We start from the raw sequence: 10,227 nt of genomic DNA on the forward strand, positions 1-10,227 counted from the left end.
AGACGGACGAAGCGTGAGATAAGGGAGAGAAAGGAAGAGTCTCGGGAAATGTGGTGTATGGTAAGCCCTTGCACGGGGAAGTGCTTGGCAATACACCAGGGAAATTTGGTGTGCGGTAGTCCTCGCACGGACGGGACGCCCGCCACTGCGATCGCGAATAAATTCCTGCTTCGCCGAGCTCCTCGCCTGAGCCCAAGTTATTGGCTACGGAGTGTTTCTCACACCCTCCCCCTCCCTCCCTCGCGCGCCCCCTCCCCTCACGGGAACGCGCGCCCCCCCCTCCCGCTGCCGCTCCCGTTCCTCGCCCCGCCCCGGTCCCGTCCCGGTCCCGCCGCCCTCCCGCTCCCGCCCTCAGGACCCGGCCGCCATAATGAACCCCGGCCCGGCCACCGTAAGCACGGGGCTAGGAGTCACCTCCAGAGCCTCCCCGCGCCGTGGCGCCGACCGCTGGTGTGCCGCAGCACCGCGCCGGGCGTGGGACGGCGCCCCGAGCCCACAGTGCTCGTCAGAAAAGCCCCGCACCGACAACCGATACCCCCGCACCGACAACCAACAGCCCCCACGCCGACAACCAACGCACAAGCAGTGTTTTAGGCCGGATTCGTGGCCCCGTTGGTCCGGGAGGCAGTCGTCACGCTAAATTCTACCCCACGGCAGGGGAACGATGGGCATCGTGACAGATCGCCGCCCCAGAAAATAAACACATAAATAAAGAATAAAAACGATAACGGGACATGAATCGTGCCCTTAATAACAGACATTGGGCAGTGAAATCACCGACTTCTGCAACAATACGTGCTCAGGGAACTGACTAAAACCCCTCCTGCATCGGCCATGTAATAGCTAGGCAAACATCACATAATACTTCCCTCCCTCATGTACACCAAACCTATTAAGGCAACCATAGTAGTGTGATAACGTGATTTTTCTCCTCCAGATCAGCGTCAAAGGCAGCTACGCTAGGTTTGCTCATAAGTTCAAACGCTGCTTTATTTATTTATTTGAATGCCATTTTTCTTATTTAGAAGGATTTCCATAGGGTGACAGGCCTTTAATGACACTCACGACTCAGAAACATTTGCCGATGCAGTCAAACGGTGTCTATTAACGCGAGGCACTGAAGTTAATTGGTATTAAAAATGAGCCAAAACGAAAGGCAAGTATCTGTGTGTCCAGCAGAATGACAGCGATCATCACCATTTGATCAACCTTCCCTGTGAGTTCTATCTGCAAGTTACTTTGAGGTAGTGCTAGAAAGAAGCGGTTAGTCCAGAGCATCCCTGCAAAAAGAAACATCCACGGCTTAAGTACCATTTACTCTTTTGGTATCCTTTTAAGTACTTTTTACCCGTTTCGGACTCCTGCCTTTTCCCGGCTCACTGATGACAGCATTAGTAGCCCCTCAAGCTACTGTCCTACAGCCTTTCCCATCAGTGAAGAGATAGGAAAAACCCCACTACTTCTTGGAAGAGAAAACCAGCAGGTTTTTGAATAAAAGCACTCTCTGTTGCAGCTAGGTACAACGAAAAGAGTTTATGAAATCATTACGGGACATTCTTGTAGAAAACTTCCTCAAGCTTGGAAGAAAAAAAAACATTTCAGCTAAGTAAAACAGAAAATAACTGGAAGAAGTGAAGTATGGCGGTGTTGGAAAAGTTGCTTCAAAGACTTTTTTAATTAAAAAGAAGGAAAAAAGCAAGTTCCTACTGCAATCCCATCTTTGTCAAACTGATGGCGGGCACCAGTACGATGTGTTCAGCTAACACAGGCTGGAAGTTGTAACTGCAGCTGTGAAGTTTACCCAGTAAAAAGACTCCGCAAAGCATTCTAGCAGTTCCGATGCAATCACTGCTTCCTGAATTTGTGACTCATGGTTAACACGGCAGTACAGGAAGAAGTCTGGCATTCACTGTGCTCTTACGGTAAAGAATCTGCCCTGCGCACACCATCCCAAGCCAGGTATGCGCTCCTAACAGGAAAGGACGATAGGCTGATTAGTCTCAGCAGAGGGAAAAAGACATCAGAGAACTACTTTATAACAGCAGCACGCGGGCTGCAACCAACGTTCTCTTCCTCTCATCATTTTCATTTCTGTGGACTCCAAGAGAATACACTCCCAACATTTTTCAGCTCTGGAGAACAAACAGCCCAACCAATCTCATTCACTGAACTACAAAACTGGTATTTTCGCTATCTAGTCCGGAAAAGGAGGCGCACGTCTCTAACGTACAGTGTAGAGACCTTGTTAATAGGCAAAGTCTGCATAAAATAGGTGGCCACAGCCTGATTTTCTGACGTTCAGGGCCTTGGGTCACACACCACCACAGCATCAGACTTAATGAAGTCACCAATCTATGTGGGCCTCTCGTTACACAGGTCACATGTTATGGACCAACCTCTCAAAGGCCAAAAACCAGCACTGATACTGCCGGGCCAACACACATCTGTAGCATCCCATTTCTGGGTGACAACACAATGAATGTTTCCACAAAGTACTCGATGCAACCTAACTACTGTGTTTGGTGATGCAAAGCAAGCCGTGTCAAAGCAGCGTAGCACCCAGGCACATTCCTGGAAGATGTTTTGCTGCTCACGTTGAAGAAAATAGATAAAAAAATCCTGTGCAGTTTGCACTTCTGAGCTCAAGTACCACAGCTATGCACTACAATTGCAGTGGCATCAAACCTTGTAAGGTTTTGAAGCTTCAGCACTGCCATCCAAATTCAAGGAGGCTGCATCTATTATCTTGAATTTGCCCCAGCTCAGTCCCCTGAAACAATTCCATAGACACGTACAAGCAACCCTTTTCCCACCCAAATTCTTTGCTTCATCTATTCCACCTCTACCTTGTGTCATATTCTTATTAATCTGCCCCTCAAAAGACTCCCTGGCTCACACAAAGAAGCAACCCAACAAATCCCTGTTCCCAGCCACGTTGCTTTCATGCTTTGGGAAGAGTTAACTGCAACAGCTCTAACTGTGATGCCACCTCACCCCCTCCACCTATGTGAGGTTCTTTGCCTTCTGTCTCCTCCTACGTCTACACCTGCACTAGAACCAGGAAGAATGTGCTTCCTACAATACTCCAAGAGCCTCTTCTGTTTCAGGATGTCATCATTTCAATTCAGGACTGAAAGTATTCCTAGCAAAAACCCAACAGCTAATAGCTAACAGAAGCAGTTGCTGGTGATCAGCTACAAGTAACCTGGAAGTACTGAGGAGTCACAAAAGAGAATTTGCATTACATTTAAGAACAGCATGCAGCTTAGGACCACTGCTTTCACTGACTACACTAAGCCATAAAAAAGAATTGGATTCTTACCTGCCATCACAGCAATTATGGTTTATGTTGCCCCCAAAACACACACGGCAGTACCAGAACTGTGTCAACTAGCTTTAACAGCTTCCCCAGCTATTAAGTACAGTAATTTCTGCTTCCTTTTTTTTCTTGGAGGAATATTCTTTTGTTTCCAGCCTCACTTACTTATTATACACACTGTTAATTAGCAACTATTTCTCCATACTCATAGGGTTATGGAGTCCCTATGACTGGAAAAGACTCTGTACCCTTCAAGATAAGAACAGCATAAAGGCAGCAACTCGCAAGACTGCTCTAGCTTAAAGCAAAGCTTTCCTCATTGCTCTCATCTCCTTTGACTTGAGTGCTGTCATCCTTCTACCAGAGCTTTAAAAACTTCATTACCACGAATGAAGGAAGACCAGAGCAATCAGAGAGGGTAGCAGAGGGTATAACTTAAGGAGCTGTTACTAGGATTTTTTTGTTGTTCCTGGTGGACTATTTTTCTCCTTGCCAGCAAGGAGGGAAAACCAGCAAGTTGTTTTCTCCAAGATTTTTTTTTTTAGGTTTAAGAACACGGATTATGTTGTAGCAATTTCTTCGCTGTAAAGCGTCAGCTGAGAAGTCTAACAGTAAGAAGGGCAAGGGAAAACTGAATGCTGATGCAGAGAGTGCCAGCAGACATCATCCTCATTCCACGGGATGTTTGTAGCTATGGCAGTTGAAGTCTACACTTCCATATGCTTAACATACCCTATTTATAAGCCAATTTTAGCTGACCTAGCATGTATCAGTAGTACAGTTAGAGCCAGCAGCCTGCAGGAAAAAGTGGGCACAGGTGTTTCCATAGCAAGGCCTGTGAGTGTCTCCCATACATACTTCCAGTCTAAGCAAGCACATGAAAGGCTTGGCTTGTCGCTTACCTAAGGAACCAGGAAAACAAGGGGAAGCTAGATTTTGCTTGTGTCCTAATGCCCATATAAAAATAAAGACAGATGAAATACCCTTACTACCTTGTTAAATTCCATAAGCCGGAAGAGAACGTGCTGCACACAGGTACAAGTAAAATCCCTTGCTGGCAGGTTAGCAGAAACAAATTTTTTATTTACACAGGCAAGTCTATCTTTAGACCCCATTTACCTCTTTACATTTCTCGAATATTTACATGACTTCATGATGCTCCAAGAAGGGAGTGATGAACAAAAAGATTACAGAAACTGTCAAAAGCATAGCAAAAAAAACCCAACCTATCATTGTGCTTTAAAACTTATGAGCTAGAATAATGTAGAAGAAATGTAGTTTTAGCACTTTGGTCCTAACGGTCATGCTCTAGAAGACACTTAAATAGCAGAGGGGATTTCAGAAGTGACCGTATCCAGAGGTTGCCAGTGACAATTCATGAGTGAATCGCAGAGTTCTTCGCTTGTCTCCGTGAATTGTCTGTTCATTTCATCAACATCCAAGTAGAGCTGTGGATCTGAAAATAAAAGCCTGGTAAGTCCAAGTATCAAATCTGAGGCATGCGCACAAAAAAACTTCACGTGAAATGGCTAATAAAATGTATTTTAAGCTAAGTGTAATAAGCTATTAGATCTACTAATTTTAGTGAGGTATTTAGTCCTCTAAAATTTTGAGCCTCACAACTCCAACTTTTGGGAATTTGTATATTAGAAGGCTGGGACTAGAACTGTCTTTCAAGATAAAGACAAAGACAATGTTTAAGATAGTAAAGATAACGTTTACGGATAATCAGCCATGAAACCCTCCCAAGAGTCATTTAATTCACTTCTACGGCAATACACGTTACATAGGATAGTTTCTAAACACTAACACAAAATGCCTCCACGTGAGGAACTTTGCAAACCTTCCAGGACACAAATATGTTTTGTACCGTATTTGTAAGTGCAAGCTGAATCCTCCTTTTGGAATCTGCAACATAAGCTTTTACCTCAGGGTGGAGAACAAAGCTTTTGCATATTACTGAGCTTCTAATATAAAATCTGTTTAGCGGAACCAATACAAAGAACAAAATTCTGTCTTAGACCATTTTCAAATGGGAATGAAGGCACAGGTACAAGAAACCTGCTGCGAAGCATTGACAGTGTCCCGTTTTACTTGATGCGGTCAGTGTATGCTGTATCAGCTTTAAAACCCCAGCTGATTGCAGATCAACCCCACAGAGGTTTGACCTCAGCTGAATTTTCAAGATGTTCTTCATCCAGTAGAGGTTGGCTTGTATTGTTAAAAGGCACAAGGATGGCTAAACTCAAGTGACAATGATAGAACCCTTATTACCGTCAGTAATTAGGTCATCACCGATTGCAGTCATAACTGAAGATTCCTGAAAGACAGAAAAGGCTAAGTTTAATCATAACTCATTTCAGAAAGCATCACAGATTCAAAGTGCTGCAGTCTCAACCCATTCCTTCTTCCTACAACTACAAGGATAGATGGCATTTTATCTATTTATTTTTAGAAGAAAGCCAATATTACAGTACAGGTTGGAAGGGACCTCCGGAGGTCACAACTAATAAATTGACCACTTACATAAGACCACTTAAAACAACTGTTTAATTTGCTTTAAGCAAAGCAAATCAGAAGAACAGGAACAGAAGAAGCGTACGCAATTATGCTGTCAAAACCATTCTTTGGTATGCGTGAACAAATAATGGTGTATAAATCACTAATTCTATGGATTTACTATTTAAGCACTTAAATACAAACACCTCTGAATGGAATCTGCTCTTTTAACTTCACACTAAGCAGAAAGCATGTTTTCAACTTCGGATTCTTTTTGCTGATTCACACAAATCTGTACAACGTATTATCTGTGAAATATTTTCTTTACAGCAAGCGTGCACTATCTTTACCTCAAAAACAGCTGGAGCCATTAAAGAATCTCCTAAAGAGCAGTCTCCAACAGCTTGCATGCTGTCACAGGGAGCATAGGAGCTGTAGTTGTAGTCAGCGTAAGCATCGTAACTCCTCTGCGAGTAGTAGTTCTGGTAATCTTGGCAATAATCATTATAGTTGCATGACTGGTACCGCTGCAATTCTGCTTTCAGTCTGAAACATGAGAAGTTGCATACAGTCAGAGAACAAGAGACTGTAAACCCAGTTCTGAACTTAAACAATTTGTCAGCTTACATACTTCAAAGCTTAAAAGGAAGCTTTCCTAAACAGTCACCTAAGTGACAGCTTAAGTCACAGCTCAAAACCTCATTTCTATAGAAGCAAGCATCCTCACCTTTGCCAATACCAGAAGGATTTGTTCTCATGGATTAACTCCAGAGCCTTGACATGGTTACCTGTACACATCAAGTATTTTTAGCGTTGGCATAAGCAAGCTGCTGCTATGTCTCTGTGCTTTGCTAAAGATTGATTTAAGACCAGAGACATTTATCAAGCACAGCTGCTTTAAAGATGCAGTCTTAACCCTTCTATCTTTTGTTTGGTTAATTACTAGATCTTATTTCCAGAAAGAAGTGAATGGAGTCAGATTATCCATTTCAAAGAAGCATCTGACACCGCCTGTCAGTTTGCCATGTCTACCTCCACCTGCTCAGTTTTTTTGTTTGTTTAAAGTCCATTAAACATTCAACAGCTGCCAACTATACCGCTCAGGTGAAGTCAGTCTTGCTTAACAACACAATCGCGATTCTCCAGCATGATGCCTTATTATTAGTGGGAGAATTACAAAATACGCTGGTTCTTAAGAAGAAAGGGCCAGCTGATTAGCTTTCACTACTTTCCCTTTCAAGATTTTCTCAGGGGCAGCTTCAGACTAATGACAAGAACCAAGACAAGTGCTATCTGTACTAAAACTGAGGTACACTGCATAAAGAACATTCAGATAACCCAGCTGCATATTCAAAAAAATCCGCTGTTTAGACTTGTCTTCACTGATTCTGTACAGGCAGACCTCCTGTGTCTGCAGTGCCCAGTTTCTCTGACTTGAATTGGGGATGCAGAGAAGTGAGTTCTATGCTTTTGGGGAAGAATACAAGCTGAAGGCATTCTGAAATAGCTTCCAAACTCAGCAAACATGAGGGACAAACTAATCCAATGGCTGGGTATTTCAATGCTAAGAGAGCACGGTACTCAGCCATTCAGAAACGTATTACTGATGTGTATTTTAATACCTACATTTGTTTCAATACTGCAAAGCTACACAAGTTCTAATAAAGAGGTAATCCATTGTCTTGTTACTGTAGTAAACAAACAGAAGATACATCATCTTAGGTCTTCTGCTTCCAACTGCACTCTTCCTACATACAGTTGTGTAGGGAAGGAAAATCTGAAAATACTGTTGACGTTCTTCTGGATAGCCGAAGCAAGAAAACATGTTTGTGGCTTATTCTTGTTTTCAAAATAAAACAATATTAATTTAATCAAAAAATTTTGGCAAAGAAGTTTGGACAGTGCTCTCTTGGAGAAGAGCATTTCCATTCTAAAGCAGAAGGAGGCAACATTTGCAGAATTATGCTAGGTAAACAGAAACAGAAGTGTCATTTTTTACTATTTAACAGAACACACAAGCTAACCTCATGAACATACTGAAATTGTTTATATGAAGTCCTGTTTTGTCAGTATCCTGAATCAAAGTTCATCAAATTTGGTATCAATTCTTTAACCGTTCAGAGACCTGAATTGCCTTAAATAAGTGATAGAACTGAGCCGGTAGAGTAAGAAACCCTCTCAGGAAGTGCTAAGCTTTAAACTCCCCATTGCCCTAAGCTCATGAAAAGCAAAGAATAGCATTCTAAACCTGTTCTAGTAATAACGCCTTTGGCTTTCTCCCTGCGTTCCCATTTTTCCCCCCCACTTCTTTCCTGTCAACCCACTGTAAAACTAGTTATGTGCTTCTCTCAAACTAGAGGGAAAGCTCTAAGAACAAGAACTCCCTAGCACATAAAACCACTTGTTGTCCCTTCTACCTTATGCAGGCCCAAACCTGAAAATATTTACCAATGCATTCAGCTTTGCTACTGTTGAGAAACAAGGCTGGTTACAATGGCAGCTAAGCCCAAGTTGCGCTGTCCGGCTAGACTTAACAGTTGGATTCCCCCAGCCATCCTGAAGCAGGTTGATGAATCCAGGGAGTCAAAACATAGGACTTCTGCATTTCTGGTTTTGTAGACTGCATCCTGTGTGCAGCCACTACAGCAAGGGCCACAGACTTTCCAAAGGCAGAGCTACAAGAATCTGATTATTTAGAATAACTGTATCAATGCACAACTCCTTGGTTACCTTTTAGAAATTCCTATGCTTAGCCGGATTCCTTTTCCCCCCAGACCTGGTGCGTTCTGGCAGTCTTGCAGTGCCCTCATCTGATCACCTTGCTCACCAAATCTGTCATAGGCATACCCTCTACTATTTTCAAAAGGGAGAAAACCAATTCTGGTATGCATAACAGTTACAAAGCTAACGAATTCAGTTTCTGTCTTCTACAAAAAACAGAAGATAGCAGCTACTATAGCTTCTATTACTTAAGCAACCTCTCTGGCATGTGCACGTGCACAGAAAAGGCTTTCACCAAATTAAAAAACTTGGGCCAGAAGCAAAAAGCTTATTCCTTGGTAGCATTAAGATGCAACTCACTGAGAGCCAGCAAAACAATACATTTTAAGTGCTCTCTGCGTAAGTAATCAGATTCCATATTTCTGCATATACAGCAGTTAATCAGTTAGCACTAATCCACTCCTTTTGGAGCCACAAACTTTATTGGTCACAAACACCAAGAGCTGGCTGTAATTATCTGAACCAGTATTAACCGGTACCTCTGAACTCTTCAAACAAAAATATCTTTCAGGTGCTCTTAGAAGAACAACATCAATTGCCTGCAACAATTTGATGGCTTTGCTAAACGGAGCACTGAAAAGCACAGTGGTACAGTTTCTTTTGTAGCCTGTTCAGAAATTATAGCCCCGTGCCTACAGCTTCAAATCAGGCCAAGCTTACCAGCCCAACTCTTACAGCTTAAGTTCACTGCACTCGAATGCCTTCAAGACGTGCTTTTAGGAGCCATGGAGAAGAACCCTCTGGTAAGACCACCATTATAAAGTACTGAGTGTTGTTTTACACTTAAAATAGAACTATCTGTTACAGTCATTCATCAGCTTTCCCTAGGCTGCCGCTCTCTCACTACTGAATGTGATCCTGCTCTCAGTTTCCCACTAACTTTTTCCCCCAGCGTTTATGGCCTCTTTTCATCTATGACACTTTTAAGGGACTACACCGTGTTGAAAAATGCTGGTTAACATTTCCTTTTACACAAGGTGCCTCATCGAATTTTCCTGACTAAACCAAACCCCAGAACCTTAACTAGAAGAGGAAGCACACAAACACACACGCCTCCCTGGCCACCATATCTCCCCAAAACATATCTGTTCAGTAACAGACCAACTGTAAGAATACTGCGATTAAAATCAGTATAGCTCTATACACTGCTTTTGTTCGGGATTACTAGCTAATGTCCTTTCCCTTACCCCTTCTGGAATTAATACTGAATTCTGTACTCCAAAACGTGGTTCTTAAGTCATACAAATGACATTTAACAATCAGAATTTTTCCACACAGTGATCCTCAATAAAAACTTCAATCCTCTACTGCAGTCTTTCAACAAATTAAAGGAATACAAAACTGGCTAATAACTGTTCAGTGATTTTTGGACCTTTGTAGCACTAGAGTAACAGCAGTACACTCTGCAGCATAGTTGCAAGTACGTGGGAATAAGATACTCTCTCTCATCTCTTTTTTTCTCTGAAAAGTGTGAGGCCTCTATTTCACCCTACTAAAGATTTTACCACCAACTGTACTGCTAGCATTGAGACACTGCAACTTCTGTGCTTGTATGAGATGCAGGACAGGTTCCTTAAGGTGTCGCAATTTTTTGTCTAAACCTAGTGTTGAGATCAAAAAAGGGATTG

At 42.7% G+C, this 10,227-nt stretch overlaps 1 protein-coding gene across 1 annotated transcript; it reads right to left on the reverse strand.

Moving 5' to 3' along the window:
• Window positions 1-4,149: 4,149 nt before the first annotated feature.
• LOC310905260 (uncharacterized protein C6orf52) lies at window positions 4,150-6,237 on the reverse strand. Its single transcript, XM_083851307.1, has 3 exons — window positions 6,169-6,237; window positions 5,594-5,639; window positions 4,150-4,775 (listed from the first exon to the last, which is right to left on the reverse strand). Exons 1-3 carry the CDS (start codon window positions 6,226-6,228, stop codon window positions 4,639-4,641), a joined length of 243 nt encoding a protein of 80 aa, XP_083707433.1. The 5' UTR covers window positions 6,229-6,237; the 3' UTR covers window positions 4,150-4,638.
• Between the last annotated feature and the right edge of the window lie 3,990 nt (window positions 6,238-10,227).

This window comes from Anser anser, assembly GCF_964211835.1.
Source record: "Anser anser genome assembly, chromosome: 11".
In the NCBI taxonomy this organism is placed as follows: Eukaryota; Metazoa; Chordata; class Aves; order Anseriformes; family Anatidae; genus Anser; species Anser anser.